The sequence below is a fragment of the Tursiops truncatus genome, chromosome 3 (genome assembly GCF_011762595.2).
Source record: "Tursiops truncatus isolate mTurTru1 chromosome 3, mTurTru1.mat.Y, whole genome shotgun sequence".
Taxonomy (NCBI): Eukaryota; Metazoa; Chordata; class Mammalia; order Artiodactyla; family Delphinidae; genus Tursiops; species Tursiops truncatus.
The window spans coordinates 76,509,575-76,530,749 of NC_047036.1; the positions used below are offsets into that span (position 1 = coordinate 76,509,575).

A 21,175-nucleotide genomic window follows, 5' to 3' on the forward strand; every position below is an offset into this window, starting at 1 on the left:
GTTAAGTACAATGAATGTGGTATGCACAAAAATAATTATTGTAAAGATGTATTGGCTAACCTTGCCATCCAAGGAGAACACAAAGACCTATTCCCACCTGACTCTCCACATGACAAACAAAATAGAAATGGTTCTTCTGATCTGTCAAATTCCAGTATGAACCCAAGTGGATTTCTTTAGCTCAGGATGGTGACTTACATCATAGGAAATGAGAGAAAATTCCTGGAAGATGGCAACAAGCTTAAAACGAAATCCAAGGAAATTTTTGCCATTTCTTGGATTCCAGAGAAACTAAAATTAAGACAAAGGGAAAGAAGTAGTCTATAGTTCAGAGCAAAAGCATGATGACCCCAACATTCATTTCCGCCGTGATCCCTCCCACATTCCTTCTCTTTTTGTCCAAGTCATATATCTAAGAACTTTCTATGTACTGCCTAAGGTGGCTGGTTTTCCTTTGGTCTCACTCCTCTAATCTCCCAGAGCAGGCTGCAAACTCCCTAAAGGCAGGGACTCTCTGTCCTTAATGCTTTCTGATACCCCTACAGTAGCCTATCATGATGCATTGAATATCAATTCCTAAGGAACTGTAGTTGACAGATTTAATGGAGAATAATGGTGGAGCAATTGAATCTTTAGGGCTCTGCTTAGAGCAGCAGACTCCTGGGTAGCTGATTAACTGGAAAAGCAAAATGGCATTTGGGCCTTTCAATCATCAGTGCAGATATTTTGAATTGACATATCAAATCCAACAAAATAAACATAAAAAACAATAATTTTAAAAATAACTTCTTCCTCACAGTCATAGTATGTATCGAATGGCAACAAATTGATATGCAAGCAGAGTACTCACACTAGTAAAAGTCATTATCGATTCATTAAACAGCCTGAATATATGTTGCATACTCTCAGAGGTTCTGCCTTATAAATCTATGTGGGCATACTTATAGGCAATACTAAAAACAAATAATAAAAACAACTGAAAAGAGTAAAAATTCAGCAACAAAAGAGATGATGCCTAGTCTATGAACAAGGTTTGTCTAGAGATGAGCACATTAAAAAGAAAGGCAGACTGAGCACGTACAGGGCCCTTCTCAGCCTCAGGCAGCTGGAGCATCACCCACACTTGCTAAATGTTAGGTCATATTAATAATCCATGCAGCAGGGGCAGGCAGAATGCTTGCAATCATTTCTAGGACAATTATGGTGACATTATATTAAAGGCAGTAAATAATTCTGATTTCCACATGTGTTTATAGATTCACAATGAACAGATGTCTGCTGAGTTCATGACGGTGTAGTCAATGCTCACTTAAGCTTAATTAAGCAGAAAAGCGCCAGAGGCTTTTTCTTTTTCTTCTTTTTCTTCTGCTGGTAGAAGGAGCATGGCATGGAGGCTAGGCACCTAGGTCCACTCTTGAATCTGCCTGTAATCAGCTATGTGACCTTGAGAAAACTAAAATGTCTTTGCTTCTCCAGGCAATCTCTGCCGCCTCTATAAAATGGGGTGGGGTTTTAGGTGCCTGAGTCCCAAGGTCTGTCTCTGTTCAAGGTAAGACCCAGAATTCATTTCCAGAATGCAGATCAGAGCCACCACTACTTTCTATTTCTCAACTCTGCCCACAGTTTAAACTCATAAACACTCTTTTATGTAATAAAGTAAGTGGTTAAGATTTAAGAACATATGTTATTCCCCCACAGGATTTCATATGGTGTAGAAAACAAATACTGCCCATAAATTACTTTTTATTCTCCTTCAGTTGATTCTCCTGAAAAAAATAAGTTTCTCACCACCGAATCAAATAATTTCTAAGGTCTCTTCCCTCCCTTAGATTCTTTGGTCTTCAAAAACTGGTTATAGCCATTTATTCACTTAACAAATATTTATTGACAATCTACTACATGCCAGGCACTATGCTAGGCACTTGGAGGGTTTTCAGTGAACAAAACAAAGACCCTGTCCTCATGGAGCTTTTGTTCTAGTAAGAGGAGGAGATACACATTGTTAGGTGGTCTGGCCAGGGTAGAGTTCATTGAGAAGTTAGCATTTCAGCAAAAACCAGGAGATGAGAAAGTGGGCCATGGGGACATACAGGGGAAAGCTAAGTTTCTAAGGCAGGAACACTCCTGTGGTGAGGCAGAAACAACACAGGGACAAAAAGGACTGGAATAAAAAGGAGGGAAGTATAAACCCGAACTGTAATGCTATCTGGGCCAAGAAAATGAAATTGTTTTGTACTGAAGAGTTGTCCAGGCTGGGCTACAGCCAATATACATCTCAGGAATTCTCTCAGGAGTACATTTTGGGAAGATGCGGGTCTGGCTGACAGCCAAAGAATAGTATGCAAAATTTGGATGTATAAAACTATCAGTGAGTCAAACGGGCAAAATAATAAATTAGTAATGATCTCTACTTGTAAGTAGAATAGGGCATTCAGGGTCTGGGAAGTATTCGTTTTCAAGGTTTTTGTCTTAGTACCGTGGCAGCCATTTTATTATACTGTGATGCATTGCTTTTGTTGCTACATGAAGACACATATTTCACATTAGAGTACACAGGAAAGGAAGACCAAACACTGTTGGTTGAGCTTTTTATGGGATAGGTCGTGTTAGGTTGGAGATCTCTTGGGTTTTATTTTGCAGTATCGTATCCATCTTCAAGGGCAACTAGCTTCCAGGTGAGAAAGCTCAAAATAGTCTGCATAGCTTATAAAAAAAGATACATGGGGCACTCTGGGATGTTAGCAAGTTACTTATTACCTAACAGACCCCCTCCCACCCTGCACAGTACTCTAGCCCCACTGACCGCATTCAGCGTTAACGTTGCCAGCTCTTACTCCGTGTTAATCATCTCATTTAATCCTCACAATAACCCTAAGAGGTGGAGAGTGTCACTATTTTAAAGATGAAGTCACTGGGGTTCACAGAGAAGTCAAATACTTGCCCAAGGTCACACAGTGCAATGACAGACCAAGATTCTAACACAGATATCTGTGTCTACATTATTCCAAAGCCTATTTTCTTAACCACTTGCTACCCACACCCCCTGCCAGCTATCTTCTCAACACACACACACACATAGAGGCTGGGACATCATCACCTCCAGCCCATCCCTCGCAGCATGGAAGATGTGAAGGCAGCCATATCTGATCTTCCTCCATGGGTGTCCCTGTGTGGGATGTAGGCAGCCTGGGAGGCACTACCATCAGCCACAGTGCAGTCTTTTACTCTCTCTCTGGCATCATCTCACTGTGCTGGGGGTGGACACAGCTACAGGAACTGGGCATTACCCACAGCACTCCCATATCAGTCCAGGCAGGAGCTGCCCACATGAAGCTTAGTTCCTCCCACCCCAGGAGGGACTGAATTCTTCCCACACCTGAGAGTTTCTGCTCAAGTGTGAGAACTGTGCTGAGGTGAGGCCGAGGCTAGTCTCAGTTCACTAGAGCAGAGAGGGAGCCCCTCCAACCTCTGGGCCACAAAGAGGACACTTAGTGCTCCACGGAGAGATGTGAGCCAAGCAAAGGTAACTGGGGTGAAAAATTACATGATGTTGGAAGCAAGTTTTATATATATATATATATGTAAATGCAGAGGAATATATTTATATATACAAGTTACATATAACATTATATATAAACATATGCATCTTGAATACATATTTATATATGCAGAGGAATATACATGTGTAAATATATATGCCAGTTATATGTATATAACTTTATACCTATAAATATATATACCTTGAATATATATTTATATTTATATAAATATATGCAGAGGAATCAATATATCTCATCTCTCTGAGAAAAATTCAAATATAACAGGTAGAACTACTAACTGGTCTAAACAAATGTGCTGTGGTGTAGGGAAAAAGAGTCAAGGGGGCAGGTTGAAATGTTTCCCAGCTGGATTACTGATCATCTTTAAGCTTTAGTTTCCACCTAAATTGAGAAAAATTTTACTTACGCCAAGGACAAGTTGTGGGGATGAAATGAAATCATGTTTATGAAAGTGCTATGTTGACTATAAGCATCATGGAGAGATAAAACAGTAATAATAATAGATTCCTTACATTTCTCTTGGGCTAGAAGCTCCCCTCAAATAATTTACCATTTGTATTAGTTTCCTAGGGCTGCCACAATACAGTACCTCAAACTGGGTGGCTTCAAACAGTATTATTTCACAATCCTGGAGGTTAGAAGTCTGAAATCAAGGTGTCTGCAGGTTGGTTCCTTCTGAGGGCTCTGGGGAGAACATGTCCCATTAGTCTCTCTTAGCTTCTGGTGACAGCCAGCAGGCCTGGTGTTCCTTGATTTGTAACTGCCTCGCTCCAGTCTCTGCCTCCACCTTCACGTGGTCTCCTCCTTGTGTCTCTGCCATCACACAGCCATCTTCTTACAAGGATATCAGTCATACTGGATTAGGGGCCCACCAACCCCGTAAGACCTCAGTAGGTATGACTAATCACATCCGCAGTGACCTCTAAGGTCACATTCTGTGGTACGGGGTTGGGAGGGGGGGTTAGGACTTCAACATATCTTTTTGTGGGGACACAATTCAGCCCATGGCACCATCTAATCATTACTAATAATTAGAACAAGAACACACGTACATGACCCTTGTAGACATTACAAAGCACTTCAGATACATTATGTAAATTGAAAACCTTCAGCCAAATAAGTAGGGCAGGAGTCATCTCCACAGGACAAATAAGGAGCTCGCTTCTGGACAGCTTAATACGGGTTAAGGGTACTACGTGGCAGAGGCAGAGCTCGAGCCCCCAGTCTTCCAACTCCAAGTAGAGTGTTCTTTCCCCTGGAGACTCACATATAACTCTCAGAGCCCAACATTAGCAAGGTAATATGGGTAAGCATCTCAAGAGCCCTAGAAAACGCTGTAAGAACTCCAAACACCCTCAAAACAACTTGCTGCTGCCATTTACATGTTGCCCCTGTGTCACCCGGGTGTCCACCGAGCCCCCATTCACACAGGGACTCAGGAATACCTGCCAACCCGAATGCCTCTACCAGAAAGCCAATCACAATAGGTACGTTACTAATTCTGTAATTTAATTGAAAATGTTACTGAACACGGGGAGTTTGCCTCACATATTACATAACTTGCCTCTGGAAAAGATCCACAGCCAGTCTCTTCTCGGCCAGGTCATTATTTGGAGTCCTTCCCTTTCCTAGCTCCTCCACGAAGACCCCATGCTGACCCAGCCCCGCTGGGCTGCTTCTTCCTGTTATGTGTTATTTAAAACAGGAGATGCCTCCCTCAGCCACCTACAGCATTCAGCCCTGTGTAAAACTCAGCAATGGAGGCTTCTAGAGTCACCAAAACCATCTGCCAGGGTAACGCTTAGGAACAAGCAATGGAGAAACAATAGAAAAGACATTTGCAGTTCCACCCCTCTACGCACACACTCACAGATTATTTTTGTGAGGCAGTAAAATATTCTCTGAAATGCCACTTTCTAATTTTTTTTTTTTTTTTTTTTTGCAGGACTCTATGCATTGAGAATGTAACTAGTCATAGAATAAATCTCATGGAAATGAAAATTCTCTTCAGTTATGCCCTTTTGTGTTCTAGAAAGGGGCTTAAATTTTCAAATTTTTGTCTCTTGAATATTACAGGTTGCCGAAATGGTTATTAAAATCTAAGTAAATTTAGTGCTCTAGTCGCAAGAACAGAACGGGCAGAGAAGTGAGAGTTACTATGTACCAATGCATCTGCCAGCAACAGCACAGCTGGTGTAAGTCACATTGAGTTGCAGAGAAATAGAACTCAGAGTTTGTGGAAAATCTGTTCAGATTCAATTGTCAGCTACATAATCAATGATTTATATAAAGTCCAAATAGCCCTCTGAAAAGGCCCCCTAGGAATACTTCCTCCTGTGGTTAGTAACTCCATCTGCACGAGTCTGGAATATTCGTTATATCTTTCTTTCACAGTTAAATTTAGATATATAAGTCCCACTGCTATGATATGCTAATAAAGCAGTGAATTTTTTAAATTCATGGTAGCCACATCTCGCTACTAATGAAAAGCCTCAGTTTTTAAACTTGTGGATGATCTGATGTTTTGAACAACAGTATTACTAGGAATCTCTCTTAGAAGACTGAGAATGTTCGTGTGTTGAATGTTATTCCAGTCACTGATTTAGAAAAGTCAACTGGAAACTAATATTCTCTTTCCTTACAGCAAAAAATAGGAAACATATATATAAGCTCTATCTTCATCCTGTAGGAATCATGCAAATAGAACTAGACAGAGCATGATTTGTTGCTTCATTAAGCATCATTAATAAACAACAATAATAATACTCCAATACTAAATCTCAGACATGAAAAGACATTTCAAAAAGGAACATTCTCCACTTAAATATAAAATAACTTTTAAAAATAAATGTTAAGAGCTAAAAGAAAATAAGTAACTACAGTCCATCATTTATGTGCCATTTAATGCCCCATGGTTGCAGGCAAATACATTCACATAGCGCTAGGTGCTGCCCTGCAAGGCTTCCTTCCATGTGCCAAAGAGCAACAACATTGAGGCCAACTCTGAAGGCAGGACCACAGGCTGGCATCTGAGCAGAGGTGGCAGCCCTGTTCCACTGGCCCATCTACTGGCTTAGGTCTGTTTCCTCAGACCTTTCTGGGTACAATGCTCTTGCTGGATACAATCCTGATACCAGCCAACAACACACCCGAAGACTGAGTGCACATAGGCCCTGTGTGAGCCTGGACGGCAGTGCAGGTCTCACTGGTCTCACTGCTCCCTACCACCTGCTTCTACATGTGATCTCAGAACTTAACAGCCATATGGCAAAGTGGCCCCTTTACCTCTGTCTAAAATGAATGAACAGAAATATTTGGTTGGTAAGTGGTGGAACCTGTATTCTACCCTTGGTCTACCTTGCCTTCCAACTTGCCAAGATGCCTCTGAATATCTGCATGATTTGAAATCTCAGAGTCCACATTTCACACCTCAGCACCTCATTATATGTTCTTTACCTTTATGCCTTCAAGACTGGTCATGACTCATATGACCAGTCTTAAATAAATCAGTGATGTTTAGTCCTAAGAATATATTAGATTCATCTAAGTGCTTATTGAAAATACATATTCTTGTTCTTCCCCTCACCCCCAAAATTATAATTTAGTAAGTCTATAGTTGTGCCACGGAATCTGCATTTTAGCGACTTCCCTCCCTTCTCCACCCCCATGATACTAATGCAAGTTTCTTCACAAGAAACACTGAATCAGACTAAGTTACTGGAGGGACAGGACCTTTATACATTGTACATGGACTAGAGTAGACATTTAGTAAATATTTACTGATCCATTTCTATTTCAACTGACATTTTCATTGGTAAGTTACTAGTTACAGATACAGTGCTTTCAGCTACCCATGAAAACTCCAACCAAAACGGCTTAAATGTAAGGTCATTCATTAGTTCACATTAAAAATCTAGAATTTGGTTAATTTGGAGGCTTAACAACATCATCAAACACCCAGGTGTTTTTTATCCTTCTTCCCAGCCATCCTCTTTCCCCTCATGATCACAGGTAGCTTCAGCAGTTCCAGGCATCACACACAGACATGACTACATCCAGCAAAAAAGAGAGAAGGTTCTTCTTGGGTATGTCTTCTTAAAGGCAAAGCAACCTTACCCAAAAGCCCCACAGTAGGTTTCCCCTTTGCATCTCATTGGCCAGTATTGCTTCACGTGCTCCTACCTAAACCAACTGCATCTCAGCCCAGAAGAATGGGACCACCATGGTTAGCTTGTGCCCCACCCCACCCTGAAGGACATGGGGGACAGGAGGACGTACCGAGTCAGGCAGAAGCAGGGATGGCTATTAAGAAGTTAACCAACTGTGTCTGCCACAATGAGAACACCTAAGAGAGAACAAATTCTAAACTTGGAGAGGAATTCAGCGTGATTTACAAGGGTCTCTACAGAACAAATGAAGACCTCTCTCACCGGCAAATCCAGGCCGCAGATTGTCTGGAGTCCAGAAAGAAGCACCAGCTCAAGGAAAACAATGAGTAAATCTGCAATCCACTGCTAGGCTATGTGTCACCAGCAGCAGGGCCTGACATCCTCTTCCCTTCTGCCTGTGACTCATACATCCCATCCAGGGTAGCACTGTCAGCATGCTGGGGTTTTAGAAAAACGGATTTTATATATATGAGGCTCCATTTGGTAGTTTTCCAGAAGAACATTTTTGAGCCAAATGAGTGGTGGATGGAATCTTACTACTGAAACACTTAGCTAAGCCATCTCTGTTCCTCAGATGTGCAGGTGACAGGAAAGATGAATCTCACCCAGGCTGAAGCTATTTTATACTGCTCGAGAAAGGAAACGGAAAACTTTCGGGCTCTAACAACTTGGAGCTTTGTGGAACCATTTTTTCCTCCAATTTTCTAACAACTGAGACTTAAGGAAACAGTTCAGCTACAGCAATCAGTCAGTCAACAAATATTTATTGACCACCTGCTATGTGTCAGGCACTCTTCTCAGTGTTGGGGAAACCGTGGAGAACAAGTTAGATGAAGTGCCTGCCTGCAGGGAACTTTCCTTCTAGTGATGAAGGGCAGAAAATAAACACAAACAAGTAAATATGATGATTTTAGGTAATGACAAATGTTATGGAGAAGGTGAAATGGGGTATTATGATAGAAAGTGACTGAGTGGAAGGTTTGTCTGAGGAGGGGATATTGAAGTTGATACTTAAAGAATGGGAAGCAGGCAGCCATGAAGAGACTGCACTCTAAGCAGAAGGAACAGCAGATCCCGAGGCTCTGAGCTAGGAACTGCTTGGTGTGTTTGAGGAGCAGAAAGACATTGGTCTGTGTAGGGAAGACTGGGAGGAGATGAGGCTGGAAAGGAGAGCCAGGATTTTATTTCCGGAGAATGGATGAGCCATCAGAGGGTTTTCAGTAGGCAAGTTCTATCTTCACACTTTTAGAAACATCACTCTAGCTGTTGTGTGGAAGATGTACTCTTTGTTAGGAGGCGAAAGTGGAGGGGATAACGGTGGCCAGGACCGAGAAGAGGAGAAAGAACTATGGAAAGAGAAGCTTTGAAGCCTGAGGACACTTCTGTTTGTCATTTCTGCTGTCACTCTATTAGGCCACATCAGGAGCGTTAATCAAAGTGTGTCTTCTGCTTCTGCTTATTATCTCGTAGAATGACAGGAATATATGGGAGTAAAGGTTAACATTTGATTTTGGAGTCAGACAGACGTGAGTTTTGAATTCTGACTCTTGGCATCTCCAAGTTGTGTGACCGCTCCTTCTTCTGTCTGGTAAATTTTCTCAATCTTCTCTCCTAAATCACTAATTCATTCTGCAGCTATTTATTGTGTCATAGCTATCCCATCTTTTATGTTTCTTTATTTCAACTATTATATTTTTCATGCCTAATATTTCTACTTGTTTATGTTTTCTAGTTGTTCTCATTTTGCTAATATCTTCCCATATCTTCCATTTTAACACCTTTATTAGCTCTTTAAAAAATTTCTCATTGCATATATTTCAGTAATTCTCTTTCGTAGGAATTGATAATCCAATAGATTGTTTATTTGTTGGCTAATTTGCTTTTAAAAAGACTGTGCTCCTCAAATGTCCTGATATTTTGGCCTGTGAGTTCATCTTTCCCTGAAGATTTCAGTCAGAGCCTGGTCGCCAATGAAGTGTTGTCAGCTCCAATGAGCTTGAGAGGTGGGGTGTGGATAAGCCCCAGACACAGTAAAACTGTAGTCAGCCACTCCCCATCCTACAGAATAACCTCTTCTGTCAGGTCTTCTCCTTTTGCTCCTCGGGAAGAAGCAACACTAGAAGAGCAGTTGCTTTCCCACCCCATCCACTGGGACATGTGGATGTAGTGAGATCTTATAGTATTTGGAAAATGTTTTGGCTTTGTCTTTTTTCAGAGCCAATCTAGGATAATCAATTATTATAGGAAAAGAAGCTCTTAGCAAGATTTCTAGAGATCCAGAAACTTTTTTCCTCTTAATACTAAGAGTATTTTATTGGGGTATAATTAATATGTCCTAAAATATACAAAGTATGTATCTGGATGGATTTTGACAAATATAATCAATTATTAACAACCACCCAAATCAAAATATAAAACATGCTAGAAGCATTTTGATATTCCTGAGAAGCCAGTCAGATGACTGACAGTGTGGTGGTTTTTAAATGACCACAAATTCTCTGACACTCCATTTTTCAAGAAGTGGAGACTAACTCCCCTTGCTTTGAATATAGGCACAACTTAGTGACTTGCTTCTAGGGAATGGACTAAAGCAAAAGTTATGGGGTATGACTTCGAGATTAGGTCACAAAAATAAGCAAAGTAAATTAAATAAAGAAAAAGACACAACAAAAGTAAGTTGTTCTCCAAGAAGTTCATCTGTGAAGGGAAGGAGTAATTTGCTAATGCCAGTAGGAGCCATTGGGATTTTACATGTTTCTTTGCCCGAATACTAAATAGCCCTAGTCTTTGTATTTTCCTTTTCTAATTTATTTTTTTACTTTTTGTTGACCTTCTGACTCTTTTGTTAATCTTTGCCTTTGAGCTATTATTTCTTCCAGCAATTAGAAAGCAGCTCTCTCCTCAGGATAGAATCATCAGGCATGAAATTTATGTGGCTCCAACTTGGCTTGTTAGAATAGCAGGTAAAATGTAGAACAATTCCTGCTTGGGAAACAGGAAAAATACATGATACAAGATCAGGGCATAAGTCGGATCCAGTTCTCAGATGAGACATAAACCGAGATTCTAACTACACAGGGTTTAAAGTCCTAACAGACAGACTTCTCACGGGGGAGAAAATATAGGATTTTATATATATGGATTTTATATATACAGGAGTAGGAGTGCGGATGCAAGATCTGGTTCTGGCTCGTCCAGTTCATCCTTGTAACACCCGCGGTGTTGTTTCCTTTTCTGGACCAGGGGTCATTCTTTTCTTCCTGCCATTCCAAACACCCAGAGAAGTCAGCTAGAAGACAGACTGAACAACCAGGGTCGCACCATAGCTTTCCTCCTTGAACAAGCTTTCCACGTCAAGGAGGATATCTCTGCCTGTCTTCAGGGGACGCATGGCTTTCAAAAGGAGGAGTCACTTGCCAGGAAGCTTCCGGAAAACCACATCCAGACCATCACCAGCATCGTCAAAAAACTCAGCCAGAACATTGAGGTAGTTCTTTATTTCCCATATGTTGGCATCATTGCTTGACAAAGTTTATCAAGCACCAGTGTCATTTTTCAACTAGAGAAATGAGTCACTATTACTTAAGTTTAAATGATTTTAGTTTAGTTGCCTCAGAGGGAAATAGTCAATATTTCAACTTCTCATTTCTGCCAAAAAGTAGAAGGAAATTCTACGTTCAGAAAATGTTTGTTGAATGTCTCTGTGACAGAAAAGGCAACTGTCTAACATTAAATGTCAGACATTGTGCTAAGGTGCTTATTTTCATCTTAATCTCCAAGATTCTATTAATATAATCATTTCAAACAGAGGTCTTCATTAGGCAGTGGGAATGCTAGTTCATAGGCCCATCACACTCTGACCCCATCTCCTACCCCTTTCTCCTTCACTCTGGCCACACTGGGCTCCCAGCTCTTCTTAGAACACCCCAAACATGCTCAGGCTTCAGGGCCTTTGCACTTGCTGTGTATTCTGGGTGGATCATCTTCCCCTAGATGCTTCTATAAAGTATTCTTCATTCCTTCAGTCCCTGCTCAAAAATCATCATATCAGAGGGTGGTTCCTTGACATGCCATAAAATACCCCCTCCTCACCCCAACAGTCACAACCCCCCTTAAACCCTACATTATTTTTATCTATAGCACTTATCGCAAATGACCATGGTCTTTATTTGTTTAGTGTGTTTCCCTTCTAAAATATAATCTCTGTGAGGACAGGGACTTCATTTCGTTCACTGTTAAATCCCACATCAAACTGATGACAGTGTGTGAGAGGCAGTCAGCAATCTGTAAATATTTCTTGAACAGATAAATGAATGAATGAATGATGTTTAAGGTGCTAGAGGAAAAATAGAGCCTCTGATCAAAAAATGAAATGCTTGGGTTAAACCAAGACAAGTAGATTCTTATTACAGGTCTTTCAGAGTTTTTAAAGTACTAATGAGCATTATGACTCTGGGGTAGCAACTTTCAGGCAAAAGTTCCAGAGAATACAGTTTAAAAATCTGGCCCAAAACGTGTGGAATTGTGAGAATTGACAACAGTGCCCTCACACAATAATGTCCTTTTCTCCTATCAGATAGAATAGTGGATTAGACAAAAAAACAAAAACCATGAGATTGACCCAGCAATGACTTACTCATGACTATACATTTAAGGCTAAGGATATTTGTTAATTTATTTTCTGTCTGTAGACCCCATAATGCCATACTGCATTTGAGGGACTGTGGAAAGTTAAAAAATCTTGGTGAGCTTTTAAAAGGCACTTGTTTGGTATTTAGCACATATTGAATTGACAGCAGGACCTAAAGAGTCAATGTTACTTCTCAAAGTGGTCAAAGGTGTTTCCAGGCATAATGAACTTTCATGAAAGTGACAAGAGACACATGGCTCAGTGCCTCTGAGATGATGAGAAAATCAAGTACAGCACCAGGACTAAAATAAGATCCTAATTTAGGAGTCAAAACTTCTTGGTAATTGAAAAGAGAACAGCATTCTCAGAAATACCAAAATGCTTCTAGAATGTTCTATATTTTGATTTCAGTGTTTGTTACATAGTTGATTATATTTGTCAAAATCCATCCAGAGATATATTTTGATTTATATATTTTAATACATATTAATTATACCCCAATAAAATACTATTAGCTTTAAGGGGAAGAAAGTTTCCAGATATCTGAAATCTTGCTAAGAGCTTCTTTTCCTATAATAACTACCTTAGATTAGCTCTGAAAAAAGACAAAGCCAAAGCATTTCCCAAATACCATAAAAATCTCAAAATATTTGCAATCCTGTTAAGGGTTTGGCATATATAGGGAAAATGACAAGGACTGGTCTGATTGTGCGCAGAAAACGGAATTAGGAAGTATTTAAAGACTATAGATATGAAGTTAAAACATTATGAAGAAGAAAGTATTAAACTACCATTAGTAAATAACTAAGACTATAAAGTAATAAGCATTTATAGAGAAATGGATGCTATCCAAGTATTTTTTAAAAACCTAAACTCTTTAGTCAGATCAGCCTATTTGTAAATTAGCCAGCAAGTTAGATCCAAGTGTGAGCAGAAGCTTGACTTGGGTTTTTAAAAGAAATGAAAAAAAGGTTTTTTTGTTTAATCAACAATAATTGTAGCAGTTAAGTTTCTTGTTCCTTTTTATTTTATTTTTTTTTAATTAATTTTTGTTGGAGTATAGTTGCTTTACGATGTTGTGTTAAGTTGCTTGTTCCTTTTTAAATCAAAATATTTATTTTTAAGCTGGCAGCTAATTAAAGTTTGAAAATTAATTTATTTTTAATTCAGGAAAAGAGCATTTCATGTACAACATTGCTTAATTGCATTTTTTTCCTCCAACTTATAAAAGCAATACTTGTTCACTGTAATTATTTGGAAGTTTAGGAAACAATTTTAAAACCTAGGAAAAAGTTCTCACAATTTCACCACCAAACGGCATTCTCTACAAATACCTAGATGCATCTCCCTCTGGTCTTTCCAGGCATTCCCTTTAGGAAGCTGAGACTACATTTGTAAGCACAATTTTTAATATAAAATTATATCATAAACCCTTTCGTATGTCATTAAAAGCTCTTTGCATGGTGTGTACATCATGGTTTGCTTAATTATTCTCCTAATATTGAAATATTGCTGTGCATAAATGTGTCCACATTTGGATTATTCCTATTGTATACATTCTTGGAAATGGAATTAGCAGGGTAAGAACACTATAAAAGCTCTTTACACATATTGCCACATTGGTCTATTTACACTTCCATTAGCCTTATATGAGAGTGCTTTTTTCACTGCACCTATCCCAGCATTGAGATTTATTGTTTTAATTATTGCTAATTTGATGAGATAGAAATGAGATCTTTCCCTTTTTTTCACTTTTTAAAAGTGACTATAACAATTTACATTTTCTCTGTCAATAATCTATCTAATGTCTTTTGCCAATTTGTATTTTTGGATTTTAGTGCTTTTTAGTTTTTATTTATGAGTTTTTTTTATTAAGAAAAATAAGCAGTGGGACTTCTCTGGTGGCACAGTTGTTAAGAATCCGCCTGCCAATGCAGGGGACATGGGATCAAGCCCTGGTCTGGGAAGATCCCACATGCCGCGGAGCAACTAAGCCCATGTGCCACAACTACTGAGCCTGCGCTCTAGAGCCTGTGCTCTGCAACAAGAGAAGCCACCGCAACAAGAAGCCCGTGCACCTCAACAAAGGTAGCCCCCCACTCACTACAACTAGAGAAAGCCCGTGCACAGCAACAAAGACCCAATGTAGCCAAAAATAAATAAATAAATTTATTTTAAAAAAAGAATAATAAGCAGTGATGCTTTGGTAAATATTTAACAATCAGCAATCAGTTTTTTTTCTGAGGGATAAAATACCTGGTTTATAGTGTTTGCCTATTTCCATGGTGTAAATACTCTCACTATGATTGATTTAGAAAACCAACTGATGTTACTAAACACAAAGATGGGAAGAGATGTACATGCACAATCGGCTCTCAAGGACAGGTGTATAAATGATTGCAACACACCATTGAAACCCTTGGCAGTAACATTTATCATAAATGTTTTTCCAGTTGGTTGTTTATATCTTAATTATATTTATATTGTTTTTTACAAGTTTTAGATAAAGTTAAATGTTCCAATATTTTGGTTTGTGACTTCCCTCATTACTTTCAAGAATAGAAATTTCCTTTAGAAATTTCAAAGATGAAATAATCTCTATTATCTGTTAGTTTTATGGCTTAACTTTTTTAATATTCTAAATCTTTTTTTTTCTAAAATCTATATTCATGTATGGTGTAAGGTAAGGATCTAAACTGTTTTCTGAATAAGTAACCAAAAATCTCAACAGCATTTGTGAAATTCCTTCCCCAGGGATTTTGAGTCTCATATATAGCATATTTCTTTCTTACATTTACAAAGATCTTCATTAAATTACAATGATTGATTTAGCTACACACAGCTATTTAGCTACACTCAGCTATTTAGCTACACTCAATTACTTATCCTCGTTTTTACAAAATGCTTTACTATTTAATAGGGCAAGTTCCTTTTTATCACTATTCCTTACAAAACAAAGCAAAACAACACCTACTGTTATGGTCTGAACATTTGTGTCCGCATTCAAAACTCATATGTGAAATCCTACTGCCCAATGTGATGGTATCAGGCGGGCTTAGGGAGGTATTTGGGTCATGAGAGTGGAGTCCTCATAAATGGGATTAGTGCCTTCATAAAAGAGATCTCACAGAGCTCCCTGGCTCCTTCCACTATGTGAAGATGCAGCAGGAAGTGAGCAATCTGCAGCCCAGAAGAAGGCTCTCCCCGGAACCCAACCATGCGGGCACCCCGATCTTGCACTTCCAGCCTCCAGAATAGTGAGAAATAAATCTCTGTTGTTTATAAGCTGCTCAGTCTGTGGTATTTTTTCATAGTGGCCCGAACGAACTAAAACACCTATAGGCATGCAAAAGCCAACAAACAAGCTAAAACAAAAACACCTCTAGCTAGTGTTCTTGACACTTTTACGTCTCCAGTTAAAGCTATATTTGTTCTTGGATTGTCTCAATCTGCCAGTTTACAAATGGGTAAGATTCTGTATATAGTCTTTGAAATTTCTATAATTCATTTCCTATAAAATTCCTTCTTTTCCTCCAAAAATTCATAATCACAAATTTAACATGGTTCAGGCCTTGGTAAACTATAGCAATTAACCTTTAATGTTTCGGTAAATCAAAAAGTTGGTTGTGTTTTCCTATCCTCTAAACGGTTTTCTGAGTAAACATAAATTAATTTTTATGTCTTTACTTTGAAATTTGTTTGAATGTCAAGCAAGATATAAATTTTTTCTATAGACAAGCAAAATTTTTTAATTTTTATGTATGAATGCCAAAAATTAAAACCCACTGTTTGGGGGAACACCGACCTGGTGGTATAGGACAGTCAGCTTCATTTCAGAACACCAAGACATAATGAAGGCATGACAAAGGATACTCGGCAAAATCTGAACACACTCAAGCCATACATTTCTCATGTTCTCTAAAAAATCTAAAACAATAAATGTTTTTCACTCCATGTATGTGAAACAGTTTGATTCAGATTTGCTTGTGTTAATTGTATTAGCTTCATTGTGGTTCTGATTCAATCTGTAAAGGGCCTTGCTTGATGCCATATGAAAGGTTCCTTCTTCTAAACTGTACCACCAATTCTGAAAGAGGTTTTTGTGAAAAGCTTTTATGTCGATGATGGCCATGGCCATAATAACACAATAAATATGTTTTGTTTGGCCCATATGGTGTCTGTAAAAGAATTTAAATAAGACGTCAATATTTTAAAATGAGAAACTTAACATAAAATCTGGATTTCTGGCTTCTGTTGAGACATCGTTGAACCATCATGCCCACCTGGCAACAATCGGCAGGACTCAACGCCATCACCATCTCCCTCAAATAAAGCAAAGATGGCTTCTCTCCGATACAGGACCCTCTCACTCACTTATACTATCAGCCTAACTAGGAAATGCACCCAATTTTGTAACCTCTACTTTAAATGATATTTTCTTATCATGTCTGATGGGAAATTAATGGGAATTTTAACTCAAATATTGCAGATGTTGGAGGAACAAATAAAAGCTCGAGACGTGGCAGCCACAGGAATTAATTTTGCAGTACAGGACCTAAACACCAAACACCTTCAAGGAGTTGGAGATCTTCGAGGAAGAGTAGCCAGGTGAGAAGAAGCGTGTTAACTAATGCTTAGTGGTCAGTTGCTGGCCACTGAGTTCTCATCCCTAAACAAGTCCCATATTGTAGAAAACAAGATACTGCCTTTAAGCTAAATGATGAGAAAGTGTATCATGAAATTTGAAAGTGTATCATGAAATTTGAAAGCCTCATGCTCCCTGTGAGATCCAAGGGTTCTATAAAGGACCTCTCATACAGAATGCCCCGTTTGGTTTCATCTGCAAATGACAAGTATTGTCTTTACAGCCCTCAGCTGTCCAAATGCCAACATCTATACAAAGACATACCCTTGAAACCACACACAAGATCCCCAGATGTATCAAATCTAGTGATTAAAACATTTAAAATATACAATAATTACATATAGAAGCCTAGCAAAAGGGATTTAATGGTCAAGTGAATAAAATTTTAAATGATATCCTTTGTATGAGACTTGTAAGTTGGAAGAATTCATGGTGTACAGTTCAGCAAAAATTTGTAGGCATTGACAATGGCAGGACCACTCTGGTTGACACATGAAAGATGACTTGTGAGTGGCTGAGCGTGGACACCTTTCCACCTTTACATCTTCTGCCAGCACCTCTCTCTTCTCTCCTGAAATACCCCCACCTTCATCTCATTAATCTGCTCTCAAGTGTTAATGACCAATAATTATTATTAATGACCAATAATAATTAGGTGATTAACACCTAAGACAAACCTCTTCTAGTTTATCCGTCCATTCAATTCAACAACAACGACAAAAAAAGTATTAAACACTTCTATATGCCAGGCAGTGTGCTAATATTCAGGGTTTCAGCAACATGGTCCCTTTCCTGTAAATTCAAAGTCTACCTGGGAAAACATAAATCAATGAGGTGACCACTATAATGAAAGCCTGGGGTGCTATGGGAATATCCAAATCAGATGGGGGCATAAAGATGGCTTCCTGGAGGAGGTGACACTTGACATGAATTTTGAAAGGTTTGTAGCAGTTAACTAGACAGGGAAGGAAAGGAAAGGCACTTCACATAGGAGGCAAGATATGTGCAAAAGAACTGAGGGGTAAATGACTGTGACATGTTCAGGGGCTACCTGTGAGAAGAGTATTTTAGTTATGTTATTTTGGATTTGCACTTAGGGAGAGATGGGAGATTGGGAGATGAAGCTAGAGAAATGGTCCAGAGTTGGGTGATGAGGATCTTTGGCCAAGGTAAAAAGTTTAAACTTTATGTAGAAAGTTATAAATAGCCATGGGAAGATTTTAAGTAAGGGGATGACATTTAGTGACCTTCTAGTAGTAGCCAAACTGGTGGGGTACAGAAAGAAGGCATGAAGATGAAAGGAAGCTATTGTAGCAATCAAGGTGAGAAATGTCTAAACGAAAGCACTGGCCGTGCAAGTCCAGAGCACGTAACAGACATTCAGAAAACAGAATCTACAGGATTAGTACATATGTGTGTGTGTATGTGTAGGGCGCGGTCAGCTAACTGCTACGCGGCAGGAAGCTGAAATAAGCTGAGTCATCCTTCCTGTGGCCACTGCGCTTGCGCTAAGTATACTAATGAGGTTTTAAAGTAGTGACCTATCCGATGCTGGCTCACAAATCGCACCATCGGCGAAAGCCAATCACAGAGCGACACATGTTCTTAATCCCTATATAAGCAGACTGCTATAGGATTGCGGGGTCTTCCTTCCATCTTTCTTCAATCAAGCTGTGCTCCAATAAAGTGTGATACGAGAAGAATCTTGCGTGTGGCGGCTCGTTATTCTGCCGGTCGGAAACGGCCCGCCGCATGTATGTGTATATACACAAACATAAACATACATACGTATATACATATATAATTATATATTATATGTATACATATTTTAAAATATATAAAATTGTATATTTGATTCTATAATATTTGATACATGGAAAAGAATCTTTATAATATTTGGGTAAGCTATGAAGCAAGATAATAAAACAAACCCCAGCAAACCCATCACCCTACTTAGATGTGCCATGATTTTACAAAGAAGATAAACACCAAAAATCTCTTGAATGGAATTTGGAATTTGGTTCAACTTGGTGCTGATGACACTTCAACTAGTTTTTTTTCTGCAAACCACTTAAGACCCTACTATTTCATTCTTGTAAATCCTCTCTTACGTACAAGACAAAGTCACAAACAGATTCAGATGAAGCCAAGAGATGAATGGAATAATATCAAGGAAAAGATGTGCAACTATTTTTGTTCTGCTCCAGTTTCTTTTTTTTGTTTCCTTTTTACAAAATGTTGTATGTATTTAAGGTGTACACGATGATTTGATATACATATACATACTAAAATGATTACTATAGTCAAGCTAATTAGCATATCTTCTCCTCACAGAGTTACCTTTATGTGTGTGTGATGAGAGCACCTGAAATCTACTCTCTTAGCATATTTCCATTCTTCAATACAGCATTATTCACTGTAGTCATCACACGGTGCATTAGGTCTCTAGACTTATGCAGCCTACAGAACGGCCACTTTGTGCCCCTGATCGACGTCTCCCCATTTCCCCCACCTCCTCACCCCTAATAACCACTGTTCTCCTCTCTGTTTCTATGTATTTGACTTTTTTAGGTTCCACATATAAATGAAATGGTGCAGTTTTTTCCTCCTGTGTCTGGCTTTTTTCACCGAGCATAATGTCCTCCAGGTTCATCCATGTTGTTGCAAATGGCAATGTCTCCTTTTCTGAGGCTGAAAATTTCAGAGAGAGAGTGTGTGTGTGTGTGTGTGTGTGTGTGTGTGTGTGTGTGTGTATCACAATTTCTTTATCTATTCATCCAAAGACACTTAGGTTGTTTCCATATCCTGGTTATTATGAATACTGCTGCAATGAACATGAAAGTACATATTTCTTCCAGGTATTCATTTCATTTCCTTTGGATATGTATCCAGAGGGGGGATTTCTGGATGATATAACAGTTCTATTTTTAATTTTTAAAAGAACCTCCATTCTGTTTTGTATAATGGCTATACCAATTTATATTCCTGCTAACAGTGTAGAAGGATTCCTTTTTCTCCACATCTGCACCAATACTTGTTATCTTTTATTTTTTTGATAATTCTCATCTTAACAGGTATGAGGTGATATGGTTTTGATTTGCATTTCCCTGATGATTAGTAATATAGAGCTCTTTTTCATGTACCTGTTGGCCATTTGTACGTCATCTATGGACAAATATCTGTTCAGGTTTTTGCCCATTTTTTTAAATCATGTGACCATTTAAAACGCCCTCTTTGTTTTCTGTGATCCCAAGGGACTCACAGATGAGCCCCATCGGGTCTCAGGGCTAGGTGATTTGGGAGCCAGTCTCTTGGGTGGCAGCTAGATGTATGGTCCACACCCTTTGCTCCCCATGGAGAATCGGATTTGGGGGTTTCCTCCCAACAGTAAGGTGCTGCACCAGGGATGGGGCTTATGGCATGGGTGTGTCTCAACTTTTTCCACCCAGTTTGATGTGGGTATTAGTTGCCTGATGTGTAGAAGTCTCTAAACAAGTTTCTGAATTTTACTCAGAAGGACTTGATCCACATGTTGCTGGTTATTTGGTGCATCTGAGGGAGGAGGGAAAAATCAACAGCCCCCTATTCCTCCAACTTGCTCTCTGATTGCTTACTTACCTTCCCCTTTAATATGAAGCAGTGATTTTAGGACAAGGTCTTATTTTTCCTTGAAATGTCTCCCTTTTATGAAACTTTCTTAAATCTAGTGATTTGAGACAGATTCTGGCTAAAACCCATGAGATTTAAATTCACACTTCCATTTTTTCTTTTCCGTATTTTTGCAGGCAAGTGACCCATGGACCAGCTGAGGCAGATTAATTACTTTTTTCCCACATATATTGACCTTAATTCCAGTTAGCGTTTTGGCATAAGTGAGACAAAGTTGATTTTTTTTTTTGCGGTACATGGGCCTCTCACTGTTGTGGCCTCTCCCGTTGCGGAGCACAGGCTCCGGACGCACAGGCTCAGCGGCCATGGCTCACGGGCCCAGCCGCTCCGCGGCATGTGGGATCTTCCCGGACCGGGGCACGAACCCGTGTCCCCTGCATCGGCAGGCGGACTCTCAACCACTGTGCCACCAGGGAAGTCCTAAGTTGATTATTTTAACATAATTCCTAGCAAACCTTTTACTGCTTCATAAATCAAACTCAATATTTGATAACAACAATGT

General features: G+C 39.2%; 1 protein-coding gene across 1 annotated transcript in view; it reads left to right on the top strand.

Moving 5' to 3' along the window:
• The window catches only part of FAM81B (family with sequence similarity 81 member B), a 61,972-nt gene that overhangs the window by 16,869 nt on the left and 23,928 nt on the right, over nt 1–21,175 (top strand). Inside the window, exons 5-6 of the mRNA XM_073801946.1 lie at nt 10,973–11,216; nt 16,849–16,967. Coding sequence (XP_073658047.1) covers nt 10,973–11,216; nt 16,849–16,967 — 363 coding nt within the window. The remainder of the gene's footprint in view (nt 1–10,972; nt 11,217–16,848; nt 16,968–21,175) is intronic.